At 52.7% G+C, this 17,572-nt stretch overlaps 1 protein-coding gene across 8 annotated transcripts in view; it reads left to right on the top strand.

Annotated features, from left to right (window-relative positions):
• Tnrc18 (trinucleotide repeat containing 18) overlaps positions 1-17,572 on the top strand; it is a 93,622-nt gene that overhangs the window by 49,422 nt on the left and 26,628 nt on the right. For 6 of the 8 annotated variants that reach the window (XM_046453719.2, XM_046453723.2, XM_046453720.2 and 3 more), the window contains 7 exons: positions 1,442-1,617; positions 2,185-2,321; positions 2,543-2,671; positions 4,515-4,686; positions 6,133-6,493; positions 9,419-9,694; positions 14,437-14,679. In XM_046453719.2, coding sequence (XP_046309675.1) covers positions 1,442-1,617; positions 2,185-2,321; positions 2,543-2,671; positions 4,515-4,686; positions 6,133-6,493; positions 9,419-9,694; positions 14,437-14,679 — 1,494 coding nt within the window. The remainder of the gene's footprint in view (positions 1-1,441; positions 1,618-2,184; positions 2,322-2,542; positions 2,672-4,514; positions 4,687-6,132; positions 6,494-9,418; positions 9,695-14,436; positions 14,680-17,572) is intronic. The other 2 variants (XM_046453724.2, XM_046453721.2) reach the window with 1 other exon arrangement.

Below are 17,572 nucleotides of genomic sequence, written 5' to 3'. Positions count from 1 at the left end.
TGCTTCAGTGTGATACCCCTGGAGCTGGTGGAGTTTGCACCTGGAGGCCTCAATTTCCCTGAGTGTATATAAGAGCAAAACCAGTGATCCTTAACTAGGGGCCATTTTGCTCCTCAGAGGATGTTGGGGGAGCGATGCTGACATCTAGTGGGAAAAGGCGAGGGACGTTACTGAACATCCTGCAATGACAGCCCAGCAGCAGAGACCTGTCCCACCAACCCGCAAGGTGCACAGGGCCAAGGGTTTTAAAAAGGCCTGATCTCAACCCTGTGCTCCTTAACTTACGTCTGTGGAGCTCTGAACGGTGATGGAGATGGAGAATGTGTTTTTTCCTCAAGCACACGTGGAACATTCACAAAAATCTGATCATGTTTGAGATCAAAGGAAAAATGTCAATTTAAAAATTAAAGTCATTTTTAACTTGGTAGAGACTAGAACAAGCTCTCCTTTCCTGATGCGGGGGTGCTGGGTTAAAGTGGCCTCTGTCCAGGGTGTTGAAGTATTTTTTAGGGAAAACTGCTGCCCATTCATGTGAATGACCCCAGTCACATGGATCACGCTGGCTGGAGTTCCCTAATGAATAAGGTCAAAGCTGTGGGCCTCTCTGTCTACTACAAAGAGAATTGGAGACACCTAAATGCCACCAGTAGTGATTATTCAGATTAATGAAAACTCGTGAATGCAAGAGAGTTACCCTGCTGCGGTTAGGTTTGTCTATTAAATTGCTGATATTTTAGGGTTTTTGGCCTTCCAAAATGATGGTGCTGGTAAGGGTCAAGGTAAGAATGAGGTATGGGGCTGGGGATGAGGCTCAGTGGTAAAGCACTTGTGTAGCATGTTTGAGGCCCTGAATTCAATCCTACCACTGGGGGGGAAAAAGAAAAAAGAGCTAGGCCTGTTTGTTATGTGCTAATGTAAAAAGATGTTGAGCAGAAAAAAAGCAGAGTGTGACATGTCGTGTGTATTGATGGGTTCTATTTTTATCTTTATATAGGAGTGATGTATGTTAGGCTTATTTGAATATGCACAAATATTTCTGTAGGAACTGTATCAACAGTGGCCTTCCCCAGGGAAGGACCTGTGTGTCGGGGAGAAGGGGCTTTTGTTCACTCCTAGAAAGAACCTCTGTGGGCTTCTGGCCTCTCTCCTGAAGTTCTTCTTTGCTCCCCAACAATATGGGGACAGGATGGTCCTGTGTGTTATTCTCACCTGTTCTTTTCTCTTCACACTGTGTCCTGCATCTCAGTAAGGCCCTACTAGGTGCCTTGTGGCTTTGTGGCCTGGGACCTGTGCTCACTCTGTTTGGGATCAGGGAGGGGGTTGGTGGCAATGCCCACAAGCTGTCCCTGCCTCAGGAGTGCTGGAGAGGGTGGGTGCAGCAGCCTTGCTGGTGGCCCCGGCCCCTCCCTCTGCGCGGGCTCACCTACCTCCCTGACTGCAGGGACAGAGGCAGGCCTGGCAGTGCGGCCCTCCCTGGAGAGCCTGCTGGCGGCCAGCAGCCACATGCTGAAGGAGGTACTGGACAGCCCCTTGGTGGACCCGCTCAAGAACCTGCGGCTTCCGCGGGAGCTGAACCCCAACAAGAAGTATAGCTGGATGCAGAAGAAGGAGGAGCGGGTGAGCTGTGCGGGCCCTCCTTCCTGCCTCGTGGCCTGTGGGGTGGAGGTCGGGGTGGGAGTCCCACCACCAAGGTGCTGTCCTGCTGGGCCATGGCTGGCTTGGAGCCAGCAGCCAGCCTCCTCCATGGCCTCTCCATGTGGCCCTGGGCAAGGCTTTCCCTCCTGGCTTTCGTTATCCATCTGCTAACACATCAGGCACGTCACATGGTGGCAGCTTGATGAACTGAGAATAGAACCGCCTGGGAGCTAGGCCTGGTACTGCCCTCTCTACCCTGTGCTCTCTGATAACATGCTCGGCCACATCCACTGCGCCCTGGTGACGGCAGGCTCTGTGCCCCACTCCATCGTGTGCCTTGGTGGGCAGCACTATGTAGACTCAGCACTACAGTCCAGCATAGAGACAAGGCCGAGGCCACAGCGAGGGGCAGTGATGGGATTCAAGCTAGGGTCCCTGCAGCCCCCAAGGGCCTGGCTTTCACTGTCCCTATCTCTGAGAGGGGACACTGACAAGTGGGCACCCTCGGGGCATCCTCATTCCTTGGCCCTCCTCCCCTTGCCCCTCCAGATGTACGCCATGAAGTCTTCCTTGGAGGATATGGATGCCCTGGAGCTGGACTTCCGGATGCGGCTGGCCGAGGTCCAGCGGCAGTACAAAGAGAAGCAGCGGGAGCTGGTGAAGCTCCAGCGACGCCGGGACTCCGGGTGAGTGTGACCCCAGCCCCTGTGTGGCGGGGCTCGCCCTGCCAGCTGGTCAGGCAGCAGCAGGCGGGTGCCTGTCCCCTACCTCGCCAGTGCTAGTGTTGGTAGGTCGGCTCCAGCAGCTGTCAGGTGTGCGTGGACCCAAGTGACGCGCGTGCAGCCTGTGCCCTTCTCTGTACCCCGCCCACCCCAGGTTCACAGCCAAGCCTGTGATTCTTTTTAAGGGACAGGCACGAGGATCCCCATAGAAGCTTGGCACGCAGAGGCCCTGGCAGGCCGCGGAAACGGACCCACGCCCCGAGCACCCTGTCGCCCCCCCGCAAGAGAGGGAAGAGCCACAACAGTAGCGGAAAGTAAGGCTGGCCCCTCGGGGGTCGGGGACTGGCTCTGAGCTCAGAGGGGAGGAGCAGGGCCCCCATGGTGCCTGCACCTGGGCGCTGGGGACCTTCAGTCCCTGGGGCTCTGGCCCCCTGGAATGGCGGCTCCCAGGAAGCGCAGTACACTACCAAGGCCAGGAGCACCGAGCTGGGAGGAGCATCCCGGAGAGAGGTCTTCTGTGGCGCGACCCAAGTGCTTGGCCTGTCTTCCTGCTCTGCCCGCTTCCTCCGTGGATAGGGACTAATTCCTGCTCCTCCCCATCCCCCTCCTCCCTGTGGAGGGACCGCTGTGCCACCAGCCCTGCTGGACTGGCTCTACTTGAGCTGTTGCTGGGTCCTCTCCATGCCGGATATCTCCCCATTCTCCTGGCCAGACCTGATGGCTCGTCCTGCCCGAGACCAGGGCTGCCTACTGTGAGAGGGCTGCCGCCTCCGTGTGCTCTGGGGATGAGATCCTCCTGGGTGGCAGCAGAGCAGCTTCACATGGCACCTCTGGAGGCTGAGCTGAATGCTGGCTGGTTGAACTGAAGCTCTCTCTCCAGGGCCAGGCTTTGGGGTCCCTCCCCCATCTGTAGACAAACCAAATGAGGTCCACTGAGGAAAGGACTTGGGAGTGTGCTGCAGCCTGGGACAGGCGGGCTGGGTGGGTGCTGGGCACCCTAGCTTGTGGAAGCTTCAAAGTGCAAAGAAAAGGCAGTGGGGTGTCCACAGGTCTTCTCGGTAGAAAACAGCCCCACGGCCCCCACATCTCACATTTGACCTCCTTGAATATTCCTGCTGAAGAAAGGGTGGAGAGGAAGAAACACCCTGCAAGCAGCCATCGGAGGGTAGGGAAGAGGCTTCTGGAGAAGAGAACAAGTGGCTGGGGCCACCAGCAGCACAAACCTAGCAGTCAGGAATATGGACCCTTCGGGGGCAGGGGCTGAACTCTTTGCTTTGAGTCCCATCTCCACCCTTTACTGTGACCTTGGGCCAGGTGTTAGCTTTCCCAAGCCTCAGTTTTCTCATCTAAAAGCAAACAGTATGGCTACGCATAGTGGCACACTCCCATGATTCCAGTGACTAAGAAGGCTGAGGCAGGAGGATTGCAAGTTCCAGGTTGTCCTTGGCAACTTAGTGAGACCCTGTTTTGAAATAAAAAGGACTGGGGATGTAGCTCAGCAGAAGATTGCCTCTGGGTTCAATCCTCAGTGCTGGGGGTGTGGGGTGGGGGAGAGGAATAAAAAATGGAATGATGTGTTGCTTTGTGGCTAAAATAAAAGGCACGAACAGCGCAAGAGACAAAGGTCAGCTCCTCCTCTATCACTTGGGAAGCTTCAGCCTAAAGCAGCAAGACAAGCCTTTGTCACTGTCCCAGCTGCCTGTGCCCATGAGGAAACCAGAATTCAGCAAGTGCTTCCTCCTTCACATGAGTCTTGATTTAATTCCCTCCACCCCCCATCCTGGTGGATTCCCTTGTTCTTGGAGCGTTTTGGTAAAGAGGTATTTTACCACTTAAAGATGCGTGTGTGTGTGTGTGTGTGTGTGTGTGTATGTGTATGGGTCAAAGCACGTAAGAGAAAGGCCGGCAGAGGATACTGACTTCGAGGTATTTTTTTCTTCTTTTACATTAGAATTTCATTCCGCCTTATTCACAAATGTCCCAGCATTCTAGCACTGTAGTTTTAAAAGGTCTGTCTCCCCAGACTGGTCGCTCTGGTATTCATCACGGTCTGTGCTTCAGCATCCAGAGCCCAACCCTTCAGGGCCACAAGGGTGGTCACCAGCCCTCCAATGTGGCCTGGCCAGGGTGCTGACCAAGGGTGTTTTTTGGTTTTAGGCTGAGCAGCAAGTCCCTGCTGACATCAGATGACTATGAGCTGGGAGCAGGGATCAGGAAGAGGCACAAGGGTCCTGAGGAGGAACATGAGGCCCTCATCGGAATGGGGAAAGCCAGGGGGAGGAACCAGAGCTGGGATGAGCAGGAAGCTTCATCTGACTTCATGAGTCAGGTCAGTAGTACAGTCTTCCAAGGGTGCTGTGACCCTGGGATCAAGAACCTAGAGGTTATGCCCAAGTGAATGCATGTTCCCCTTGCAAGTCTGTTGGCCCCTCCTTCTCTGTATAGAAACCCGAAGGAATGATTGCCTTGGTGTATGGTGTATGCACAGAGAAATAAAGCCCAGAGGTCAGGGACTTACAAAGTAACACAGCTTTAGAGGTGGATCCAGAACTAAAAGATACATCCATTTGAGTGCACCATGACCCTTTGTTGAAGCCAAACAGGGAGACTGCAAGTTCTTAACCAAATAATACAATTACTCTGTTGTTTAACAGTATAATTGTTTAATGAGCAGCTTCACCAGTTCCATGGTTCTAAGAAATAAGGGCTTGATGCCATTGTAATTTCCTCTGTGAACTCTCCAGGGGTAACGGGGTGAGAGCCAACTCCTTGATTTTTCTTATTTCTGCAGAGCATGGAAATCATCCACTTAAGGCCCTCATCTCTAAATGCTAATGTACTTTGTCATCCCTCCCCATAAAGCCCTGTGCAAAGGGGATGTTTTGGTTGATTTGGCCATCAGAAGGGAATACTCTCACAGGGAGACTGGGTCCAGGAAGAGAAAGATTGTCATTTTGTACATCAGAATTCTTTTCACTCTGAAATTGTGGCGAGGGATGCTTTTGTTGTTTAAATGACACTGTCCCAACTTCTTTCCTCCTTATGAAATGCTACCTGATTAAAGAAAATAGAGATAACATGTTGAAATTCATGGCATTAATGGCTTTGAAAACCGCACATTTCACTTCCACAAATGACTACAGTTGACGATAGATGTGCAAGCAGGAATTTGAATCTGTGAAATCTCTAATCATTCTTTATGCTTCAGGCATCCAAGGCACACTCCAGGCATTTTCTTGGCAGCTTTGGCCCATTTAGTTGGACAGGCTGGTTTAGATTGTGCAGCAGTCTCTGTCAGCTGTTGTAGGTGGTTGAGATAAGCAGATCAGCCATGCTTTGATCTAGCTTTTCAATCTTGGTTCCCTTCCTCCTGTCTTAATCCGGCTACCTTCTCCAGGCCATTGGAAGCTCTCCTTGCTTAAAAGTGCTTCTCTAGGAGGTACCAGAGTGTGCCATGGAAAGCCAAAGGGGAAAGACCAGTGCCAATGACAATTGTGACCACAGTAACAGCTATTTGATAAGTGTTTACTTTGGGCCATTCTGAAAAGTGCCTTCTGTGCCTTAAATTCGGTGCATCTTAAGAACAACCTGGGGATATCCAGACATAAATATCCCCATTTTACAGAGTGTAAGGATTGAGGCGGAGAGGAGTTAAGTAACTTGCTGGAAGTCAGGCATAAGGCAGGACTGGAGCCCAAGCTCTTGAGTTGTACATAGAAGACGACTCTCCTGTTTTGCCAAATGTCTTAACTTGTGACCCAACTTCTCTCTCCAGCTAAAGATCAAGAAGAAGAAGATGGCCAGCGACCAGGAGCAGTTGGCAAGCAAACTAGACAAGGCCCTGTCCCTCACAAAGCAGGACAAGTTGAAGTCACCCTTCAAATTTTCGGACGCCTCTGGGGGGAAATCCAAAACTAGCGGGGGCTGCGGCAGGTTCTTAACTCCTTATGAGAGCCTGCTGGGCAAGGACAGGAAGGCACTAGCCAAAGGCTTAGGCCTGTCTATGAAATCCTCCAAAGAAGGTAAACACAAAAGGGCCGCCAAAGCCAGGAAGATGGAGGTGGGGTTCAAGGCCAGAGGCCAGTCCAAGTCGGCCCATTCCCCGTTCGCCTCGGAAGTGAGCAGCTACTCCTACAGTAAGTAGCGGCCGTCATACCGCCTCTCGGCCACTGTTTCTTTTCTTTCCTTTCCTTTCCTTTCTTCCTCTTTTTCTGTGAGGAGATCCAAGGCCCCTTTTTGACTTTGCGCCGCTTCAAAGTTCGCAGCGGGTGCGCCTGAAGCGGAAACGCCTGTGATTGGCTGGCGTGGTGCTGAGTAGGCGCCTGTAGTTGGTGGGCGTCAGTGATTGGCTGGTGGACGCGGAAGGCCGCCTGCCCTCTTTCCGCTTGCGGTCCGGAAGCCGTCCTTGTGGAGGACTTTTCGTGTTATGAAGTTTGCGCCGGTCAGCCTAGAGAGGCTGGAGTACAGTGCTTTTATGAGTGCTAGAGATGACGGGTTCTCCTGCCCGCAGGAAGCTCGCGGTCCTCTGCGGAGAATCAGGCCAGGTGTTAGTGGAAACGGAGGTTGTGGAGCGCGCCTCCGAGCGCTTCACGGGCGTGTTTTCGATGTATCTGTGACAGCCCTACCATCGGTTTTGCTGCTGAGGATGCGCCTGGGTGTGGAGAATCGAGCCGGGGTTAAACCCGGTTCTCTTCGACCCGCCTGCCCGCTGGCGCTTCTTGCCGCAACGGACGTTACCATTTCGGCCCTGTCCACTGCGTATGTGGCTCTCCAGCCCTTGACGTGGAGCAGCCAGTGGGGCTGAGGGACGGAGTTTGTTCTATTTGCGTACAGACTGCCGCCCTGGAGCTGTTGTGGTTTTCCTGAGTGAGTTGGCTTTCCGTGGTCTGCAGCCTGCTATGTGGCAGGTAAAAGGTGCTCACTCTGTACTCGCGAGCCGAGTGCCTCATGTCGCAAGCCTAGGGTGGTCAGGTGCTCAGGACGTGGCTGCTGCAGGAAGATTTCTTGAGTACGGAGTCCCTAGGTCCTGGCGAGACTGGGCCTGGGTTGACCCCTACTAGGTTCTGTGTGTCCTTGGCTTTTGATGGGGTCCGTCCTGGTGTGTGTGTGTGTGTGTGTTTGAATGCCACGTACAAAAAAAAAAAATGAACATGTTTAATGCCAAACTGTGTTCTTGTAAGAAAATAAGAGCGTTTATGGACTTACTGCCACCCATCCCAAGGCTTTGGGGGAGCCTTAGGTGAGCCCACGTGGTAAAAAGGGGAGAGTCTGCAGACTCTCATGGATGAAAGACAGGCAGACTGGTGAGGACATGAGTGAGAGTGCCATAGCTTTGGTGCTTCTCAGTCTGGATGGGTGTGATCACACAGCACTGCCCAGGTTCCTGACTGTGTGGGAGCGAGGACAGACAGACAGTGACAGACTTATTTGACTGAAGGGGAAGGGAAGGGCTTTCCTTTGCGTTGTCCACCTTGTTCCTTTTGGAATAATGAAAAGGGGGAGGGAGGGAGTTGCTCCTCCTTGAGTGGTTGCTAGAAGAATTCCCACATGCCTTCACTTACAGGGGGACAGGGGTTGGGTAGAGGTGGAGGGCACAGATCATCTCAGTTCCCAAGGTCTTTGGGGCCCTTGGTGCTGATGAGTCCATTGCAGCAGGAGCATGCGTGTTCTTGCGAATATGAGGACGTGTTTTAGTTGTCCGTCTAATTCTGTTATGCCTTGTCCCACAACTGTATTGCCTGGGGAAAGAATCCAGCTAACATTGGAACAGGGAAGTCAGTGGGCCTGTCTTCACCTAGAAATGACTGCAAGAGACACCTGGTTGTAGAGAGAGCTCTTCTCTTTACTTGGTTTGTTTTTCTACAGTTTTAGGACAGTGGAAGTTTAGGGCCACAGAGGTGGAGGTGTGTTCCAGCAGGGATACCAGCAGAGTGGTCCCTTCACTTTTCCAGTTTGGATTGTAGGACATGGGTGGCATGCCTGGGAAGGCAGGTTTTGTCACCTTCTGGCATCTCTGAGTTGGGATGTGTCTTCAGAAGGGAGAGATTGGTACACAAGCAGGAGAGCTATGGCAAGAGCTAATGACTTGGTAGGACAGCCCTGTCCTCCAGATTTGCCAGACAGTCCTGAAGTTGGGGTCTTGGTTGGAGTGGAAAGGGGAGATGTTGATAGAAGCAGCCAGAGGGCACCCCACCCCCCATTTGTGTGGTTTCTCTTGGACTTGATGGCAGGTTTTGCCAGAATGATAGTTGCATGTGTTAATGTTCCTCTTGTTTGGCGTGGGCTTTACTAGATCAACGGATTACAGTCTTTGGCCATGGAGCTGTTTCTTCCTGCTCTTGCTTAACAACCCAGTGTGTAAAATGGAACAAAATGGTATATATTTGGGTTGAAGTTGGAAGGGACCAGAGCTATGCTCCTCCTCCAAGCTGGTTGGTCCTCTCCCAGGAGGGTTGGCAAGTCCTGGCCCTGTATCATGTAGTAGGGCCACAGGCTTTAGGAAGCCATTGGTGGTGTACTGGTGGAAAGGGGTGGGAGACCTCCAGTGAACTCATCCATCAGTTTCCCTGGTGTGAACTCTCCCTAGGGCCCATTTCAAGCTGTCTTTGCAGCGTTGCTGAGTGGGGAGTTGGGAAGAGATGAGTTCCATTGGCTCGCCTGAGCCCTTCCTCAGGGGTTGTGGCCCACCCCTGCAAGGAGCCTGTGGGCTGTGCACAGTGCACGGGTGGAAGGGAACCACATGGCAGTGGCCCCAAGGCCTGGGGAGAGTTCTCTGTTCCCGAGAGCAGGGCTCTTCCATCCTGCCAGTGCCTGGGAAGGCGGAGTGACTGACTGGTGGGTGATTCCAGCAAGCCTAAAGAGGGCCCGGATCTGGCACCTGGGAAGTGCCTGAGTGTCTGAGGCTAGCACTTGGAGGGTGAGGCGCCGGCCAGGAGCAGAGCTTTCCCAGAGCCAGGAGGCATTTGACTTTGTTCTGGCCCCCCAAAACAGTGAAAGCGACACCAGCCCTCTCCTCGCTGTGCCCTGTGACTTATTTTTATTAAAAACTACTTTGACTGCAGATACGGACTCAGAGGAGGACGAAGACTTCTTGAGGGATGAGTGGTCTGCCCAAGGCCCTTCCAGCTCCAAATTGACCTCCTCTCTCCTGTGCGGCATGGTGGCCAAGAACAGCAAGCCCCCCGTGGGCCCCAAGCTGACCAAGCGGGGTCTTGCGGCCCCCCGGACTCTGAAACCCAAGGCGGCCGCCAGCAGGAAGCAGCCGTTTTGCTTGCTGCTTCGAGAGGCCGAGGCACGCTCCTCCTTCAGCGACTCTTCGGAGGACTCGTTTGACCAAGGTTACTAGCTCCAAACGCGAAATACCTTCCATGTTTTAGCGCGAGAGAGTGAGTGCGAGAGTGAGTGCGAGAGCGAGAGCGAGAGCGCGTGCGCACAGCAGATGGCGACGCTGCGGCCGTCCACTCGGATGGCCACAGGAGGAGCCGTCTTGGTTCTTGGCAGCGTAGCCTGCCGTATCAGCCTATTTTTGTTTTTGTTTTTATTGGTACTGTATCATTGTGATAATATCATTGACTGGCTCTTTTCGAGCTTTTATACGGACTGGTTTTTAGTCTCTACTTTTCTCCGCCCTCCTCCCTCTGCGCCCTGTCCCCACCCGAGGCCCTGCACCTTTCCTGTCCTCCCAGACCGCAGGCCTGGGCTGGGTGCTCTTTTGGCGTGGGCCCCGCAGAGGCTTCCTGAGGAGCATTTTGTAAATGGACTTCTGTCGTGTGGGCGTGTGACTTGATGTTTGTACTGCGATTTTGGTAATACCAAGCTTTATTAAACATACCGAGTTCATTTTTAACTAAACCGTGTGCCTTGTCTCTCTTGCTGTGTCCTTACTAGACATCAGGTTGATGCTTCCCTTCATTTTGTTCCTCCTCCCCCTCCTCCCTCCTGCTCCTCCTCCCCACCCCAGAAGGAGTAGACGGGTGGCACCGTTCTTCTCTATTATTCAAATATCCCTGGTGGCTTTGGCATCCATCCCACTGTTCAGGTTGAGTCAGCCGCTCTCACCTCCAGCATCATCTTTTTTTTTTTTTTTTTTAATTAAGCTGCTTGTTTGTGTTTTATTTTCTTAAAGCTCTGCTCTTACTCACCAGTGGTTAAAAAATATTAACTTTTAGACACTTGTCTTCTAACACATATTTCTGTTTTGAAGGGCATGTAAGCAGTGCAGGGTCAAGGCTGTGTGCTGTCCCAGGTTTTTGTTGTTAAATATGGAAGTGTGGCCTCATTGCCACATTGAGGGACAAAAGGCAGGCCTAGAGCACTGGCCTGTGAGTCCTAGGCCTGGTTTGGTCTCAGCTCAGCCAGGGGTCCTTAGCCAGCTCTCTAAAAAGAAGGTCAGACTCCATGACCTCTGAGATTATGCTGGCTCTGACTTCTCTAACCTCAGAATTGTACTCGGGGGTTAGAAACATCCGAGTCCTTCAGGCCCTTCAATCAGAAATGTCCCAAGAAGGGGGAGCAAGTAAAAATGTTTCCTAGCCCTGGTTTTAGGGTTTGCCTCAGGGTGGATTTCCTTTAGGGTCAGACCACAGGGATCCCCAGAACCCTGAATAGCAACACCCAGATGTCAGCTGCTCCCTGAGGAAGACCTGGGGGTGGGGTGTGTCATAGCAGACCTGGCCATGACCTGGCCCAGGCCCCTGGAACCGGAAAGCTGCCCCCACTTTCTAGCCTTGCTCCAGTTCCCCTGCCTCTGCCACCTCCCCTCCAAATTGGCAGAGATGGATTTTGGGTTACCAGGCGATGGCAGTCAAGGAGGCTCATGTTCTCTTGGGCTGCTGCCGTGTCTGAGATACTGTGCCCTGGGCTAAGAAGAGAGGCCACCAATTGGCTGGCCAGCCTAGTTTTCTGAACCCTTCCCCACCGCCCAGCTTCTATGGATGAGTCTGGTTGACTTGCTATCCCCTTTCCCCCCTCGCCTCCTGCCTCTCCCCAACCTGAGCTGGACCCCCTCCTCTCTGCTTATACACCCTTAAACCCAGGGTTCTAGCTCCCAAATTTTTGAGCTCTGCTGCCCCAGCTCAGATCCCACAGAGAAACAGGCAGTCTCCCAGACCTCTCAGGAGGGGCAATGTGCCCTTGGGCCCCAGGACTGGACCCAGTAATGCCAGTGGACAGAGACCAGATAGGGGAGGACAGGGGTGAGGGAGGGGCTCAGCTCCTCACCTTGCCCACTGCAAGCAAAGCAGCCGGTGAGGTCTGGAGAGGGACACCTGGGGATAGGGCCTCACCCACCCTGGTACTAAACACTTATTGGCTTGGCTTTTCTAGTGTGTCTGCTTTCTCCTCCCCGCAGCTTGACCATACCTCCACCCTTGACCCCTACCCATGATGCTTTGAGTGTCTGTTTCGGTCTCTTGCATTTGCTCTCACGCTGCACTCTGGACGCAAAGCGAAGGCTGGGAGTAGGGCAGACGGCGCAGCGGGTCACTGAGCTTGGGTCCGAGCCTGGCTCGTTGCTCCGTAGGTAGGCAAAACCCTTTTCTTTCTGTCCTCTGTACACCTCCCCTCCTCGGGGTCTGCCCCCACCGGGTCTGGCAGCAGCAGATTCCTTGGCGTTTATTGGGTTTTGGGAAACCAAACCAAGTTATTAACCCCTTGCCCTGAGCCAAGATTTTTTTTTTTATACATATGTATATGTATGTATACAAAGTTCTCTGCAAATTTACTTATTGGGATTTTTCTCCCCTTTTGCCCTTGGCAAGCTCTGTTGCCTCAGGTGTGGACGATTCCAGAGAGGCTTTCTTGGCCCTCAGACCCCCATTGCTCCTCTGCCCCCATGGACCTTGACCCAAGCAGACCTGCCTTCGTGGGAGGCTGCCAGCCACATTCATCAGGCAGGCGGGGAACCGGGACCACAGGAGTCCGCAGGACCACAAGATGATCCATGTCCCTTTTGTAGAAAGCACCTTTTCTGGGCTTCTGCCTTCTAGATGTTCCTCCACTTCAAAGTGCTGGGACTGGCCTGCTCCTGGCTTTCTGGGATCTGATAGGGCCTCGGAGGGCTCTCAGAAACCCAGAGCCAGCCCTCCAGCCCTCCTGCACCCACGCTGCCGGCCCGAGAGCCTTCTGGAAGGAAGATTTCTGGAGTTACAGAGTCCACACCTGAGTGGCCAGGGCAGTGTGTTTTTAGAAGGGAAATCTCCTGGTCCCTTGCCAGCCCCATGTCCCCATCCCAGCCAGCCACCCATGTGCCACCCTGCCCAAATTGACCAACCCCAAGGAGACCTGATGTGGGGGACCCAGGTGCTGTCGAAAGTCTGCCTACACTTAGCCTGCTTTGCCGCTGTGGCCCACTGGGGCGGAGACAGAACCATGTGACGTCGCAATGTGAATGATCGCAAGTGTGCACTGCCTGCCTGCCCCTGCCTGCCCCGCTGGCCTCCCTAGCCTGCTGCATCCATCGCTCTGGAGCCAGTCTCCCACTCACACCCTCTTAACAAACCTACCCTCTCTGCCTTCTCCCTCGATCCACCCCTGTGGACTCCTCCAGCTCCTCACCATCTCCCTCTCCCAGGCTGGAAAATCCCAGCAGAAATCCAGGCTCCTTCTGATAAATGGATAGATGGAATCTGTTCTCCTGGGACTGCTGGTTTTGGCCACTAGTTGTACTTAACCAAGTGGTGGCTTGGGACGTTGGCAGGAGAACGTGGACTTGGCCATCTGTCTTCCCCCATGCAACCCCTGAGCCAGTTCTGGCTGGGCAGTGCTGCCTTCCATCGTGCCTAGGCCCTGCCCTTGGCGGGCAGCTCCCAGTGCTCTGGCCTTTTGAGGCAGATGAGTCCCTGCTGCACGTGCCCTTCTGCAGCTCCTTGGCTATGGTGAGTCAGGTGTCAGGTGCCTCCTCTCCACCCTTTTGGGTCTGCAGGGCCATCTCCCTGGGAAGGTCAGAAGCAACTCTGTGCCACAAGACAGTTTTTTTTGGTGGAGGGTTTGGTTCTTAGGCAGGTGGCATCATCATTTCCTGCCAGCTTTGTCACCCAGCCTGCCAGTGTTCTGATACCCAAGCTGGCCTTGAGGGACTGCTGGCTCTCAGGCTATCAGGACCAGTGGCTGGGGAGAAGCATGTCCTTATTCTCCTACCAGAGAGACAGGTTTAGTCAGCCAGCCAGCCCCACTGCTGCCTGAGCACTTGGCCCCTGGGAACCTTGGTCTCCAGATGCAGAATGGGTCACCTCACCTGCCCCAAGTGTTCCTGTGAGTTGAGAGCCGTGGCCCACTGTAGCTTCTGCTGCAGTGGGGACAGCATGGTTCCTCTGGAGGCCCTGATTCTTTTGATCCTTCTACATGGGATCCTGAATCTATAGCCTGTCTTTTCTCCTACTACATGGGATCTTCCCCTTAGCAGGGCTGCAGGGCAGGAAGATTATCTGGTGCCACAGATAAGAAAACAGGGACTCGGGGGGAGACTTGGCACCCAGGCCCCTCAGCAGGGGGTGCTGCTGAGAGTCAACTTTGGACTAGAGCCCTATTTGAGGCTTGAAGTATGGGGGCCCCAAGCCCTTTAAAAGAGACCATACTCCACCTTCTCCTGTCACCGGCCCCCAGGCTTCCAGCAGTTTGCCACTAGCTCCTTGCCTGGACCCCTCAGCCTGAGCTCCATTTCCCCCTCTTCTTTCTACCTCCTTTTTCTTCTCTCCTGCCTCCTTCCTCAGCCTCCGTGTCTATGTCGGGGCGTGTGTGCGTGTGTGAGATGTGGTGAGCGCTGTCTCCAGTCCTTGTCTGTGTGTCTGTCCCCTGCCCACAGCACAGGTGCATGTCCGTGCTCCCCTCTCAGAAGCCCACCCTGACACCCAGAGCCGCTGGGATGCCCAGGATGCCCATGTGCTGGGCTCTGATTGATGGAGGCCTTGGGCCATGGGTGGGTCTGTGGGCTGGTTCTGGATCCTCCCCCAGAGGCCCCCTGGTGAGGATGGTGGGGAGGCTGGAGCCTAGTGGCTGCTCTGGCCCCAGGGGTTGGGGGTGGTGGGGGGCGGCATGTGCCTAGGCCAGGGCCCTGACTTGCCCCCTGTTTTCTGCACGCCAGATGAGAGCTCCGAGGAGGAGGACGAGGAGGAGGAGCTGGAGGAGGAGGAGGCTGGTGGTGGCTATAGGCTGGGCACCCGAGAGCGGGCCCTGTCGCCAGGCCTGGAGGAGAGTGGTCTGGGCCTGCTGGCCCGGTTTGCAGCCAGCGCCCTCCCCAGCCCCACGGTGGGGCCATCTCTGTCGGTGGTGCAGTTGGAGGCCAAACAGAAGGCCCGGAAGAAAGAGGAGCGACAGGGCCTGATGGGTGAGTGTGGGCAGGTGTGCCACCAGGCGGTGGGTGCCTTGGGCCCCATCCCACAGATGAAACTCAGAGCTGGGTAGGAGCAGAGCTGGGAGTGGGTGAAGCATCTGCCCTGTGGGCCAGCCCTGAGTGGTGCCAGTGCTGGTGTTGGTGTCATGGACCCTGGCCTGCTGTCCTCTTGGGGGGTTTATGGCCACCCAAAGATAGCATCCTTTACTCTCATGCTCTGAGCAAACATGGCCCTATGTCCAGTATCCTGGAGGCTATAGGAGCCTAAGGGAGGCCCTTGACCTTCTTAGGGACAAGAAGCCACTCCAGATTAGAATACCAGCTGGCCTGTGAGGGACATGGGAGCTGGCTGAGAAGGAGGTTCAGGGAGAAGCAGCAGCCTAGGTATAGCGAGGAGGAAAGGGATGCCATGCTTGGGCACTGGAGGGGTGCTCTCGGTGAGTTTGAGGTGGAGGGCTAGGCCTCGCAGTGCTGGGACTGGGCCTGGAGAAGTGCAGGGGCCTTGGCAGGCTCTGTATTCTGTTGTCATTGATCTTGAGGCTTCTCTGTGAGATCAGGCTCTCCCTCCCACTGCCCCAATGGGCTAACTGAGGCCACAACACTAATACTTGGGCAGGAGACTTGGGCTCATCCTGGTCTCACTTCCTTCCTGTCTGATCATGTTGTTGTATCAGGGTCCTGTGTCCCTGGTGATTCCCCAGTCTACTTTTTTCTTAGCCTTAAGAGGGGGGCATGGGATCCTCCTGGTAGGTGCTGGGACAGGGAAATGGGCACCGTGATGCTACCCTGCGGCTCTCTGCAGGCCTCCTCTGAATGACCCCTTTCCCCAGCTTAGGGACCAGAGCCTCACTCTCAGCCTGCAGTGCCTCCTGAGGCCCCATTTCTGGCCATGCCAGGCTCCAGGCCCTGACCCTGCCTTCCCCCTCCTTCCTTTCGCTTCCTCTCACCATTATTCCCTGGGCTTCAGACTTGGCTTTCCTGCAGGGTGCCATCAGCGCCCTCAGGCTTGCTCCTGTCAGGATGCGCCTTGCAGAAGCAGCTGAAGGACTTTTCCCCAGAGCCCAAACTTGAATAGGACTCTTTTCTTAGAGTTTGTTCCGAGTTGCCTCTTGGTGGGATTCCACCTGTTCCTCCACCAGCCTCCTGCCACACCCCCACCCCAAAACTTCAGGTTACTGGCTCTAGTGCCTTCAGCTTTTGTACTTGCTTTTGCTGAAGGAGCAAACATCCATTCCGTCCAAATTGCCCAGTGGGTTGACCCAGGGTTTGAATTGTTCCCTTCTTATATTTTTCACGTCTGAAGGGTCTGGAGTGATGTTTCCTTTTTAATTTCTGATATAATTTCCGCCTCCTTTTTCTCACCTTCCTCATCATTCTGGCTAGAAATTACCCACTTCAATGATTTCTGCTGTTATTTCCTCTCTTCTGTTTTCTTTGGGTATAATTTACACCTGCTTTTCTTAGGGTAGAAGCTTAGGTTGCTGCTTTGGGATCTTATTCTTTTCCAATACAGATATTGAAAGCTCTATAAACTTCTATTAATGCTGCTGTAGTTGCACCTCACATGTTTTGATATGATTATTGTATTTTTATTATTCAGGATATTTTCTAGCTTCTCTTTTGATTTCTGCTTTGACCCAATGATTATTTAGGAAGGTATTTGTTTTCCAAATATTTGAGAAAAGTTGCCTGGTTATCTGATTGTCGTTGATTTCTAATAAAACTCCATCGTGGATTGAGAGCATAGCTATACTATCATTTCAATCTTTTATTTTACTTAAGTAATTTATTTTTGTGGTACTGGGGATTGAACCCAGGCCTTGTGCATGTGAGGCAAGCACTCTACCAACTGAGCTGTATCCCCAGCCCTCAACCTTGTAATTTTTACAAAATTAAAAAATATCTGGCATTTTCCCAGTAGGTGCACACTTAATATATGTTTTCTGATGTTGTTACGTACATTATTCCACAAATATCACCCACATCAGTGTGATCAGTAGAGTTCATATCTATGTCTTTGCAGTTTGTTTCTTGTCTAGTTCTCTCAGTTGCTTAGAGATAGGTAAAATCTCCAACTATGATTGCACATCTTCTCTTTCTTCTTTTAATTCTGTCAATTTTTTGCTTCATTTACCTGCAGCTCTATTATTGGGTGGAAACATGATTATGATTGTTGTTTTCCTCTTCACTTTGTTATTAAAGAAGTGTTCCTTTCTACCTCTAGTAACATTTTGTTTTGAAATTCATTTTGTCTGGTATCACATAATCACTCCAACTTTCTTATGCTGACTATTTGCTTTGTATCTCTTTTCCCATCCATTTACTCTCATTTTGTCTATATCTGATGTAAGTCTCCTGTAGATGCCATTTACTTGTTTTTTTTCATCCTTTAATTTCTGTCTTGTGTGTGTGTGTGTGTGTGTGTGTATATGTGTTTGGTTGTTACTGGGGATTGAGCCCCGGAGTGCTGAGCTATACCTTCTGCCCTTTTTAGAGACAGGGTCTCACTCACTAAGTTGCTCAGACCGGCCTACAACTTTGAGTCTTTCTGCTTCAGTCTCCTGAATAGTTGAGATTATAGGCATGTGCCTGGCTTGTTTTTGTTTTTTCAGTGTTGAATCTATAATATTTAATGTAATTATTAATATGGTTGGGTTTGAATCTACTTTAAAAAAGAAGTAGTATTGATATAGTTTATATACCATAAGATACACCTTCAAATGTGTGATAATTCAGTGGTTTTTATTGTATTCACAGACTGGTGCAACCATCACCACTACTTTAGATCATTCTCATCAGTCCCAAATGAAACGCAACACCCATTTGCACTCTCCCACCAAATTCCCACCAAATTCCAGCCCTAAGCACCACTTCTTTCTGTCTTTAG

This window comes from Marmota monax, unplaced genomic scaffold (assembly GCF_021218885.2).
Source record: "Marmota monax isolate L192 unplaced genomic scaffold, Marmota_monax_Labrador192_F-V1.1 WCK01_AAM20220418_F8-fsc00148, whole genome shotgun sequence".
In the NCBI taxonomy this organism is placed as follows: Eukaryota; Metazoa; Chordata; class Mammalia; order Rodentia; family Sciuridae; genus Marmota; species Marmota monax.
The sequence above is the reverse complement of the archived record's forward strand: the minus strand, read 5'-3'. Positions and strand labels throughout refer to the sequence as shown.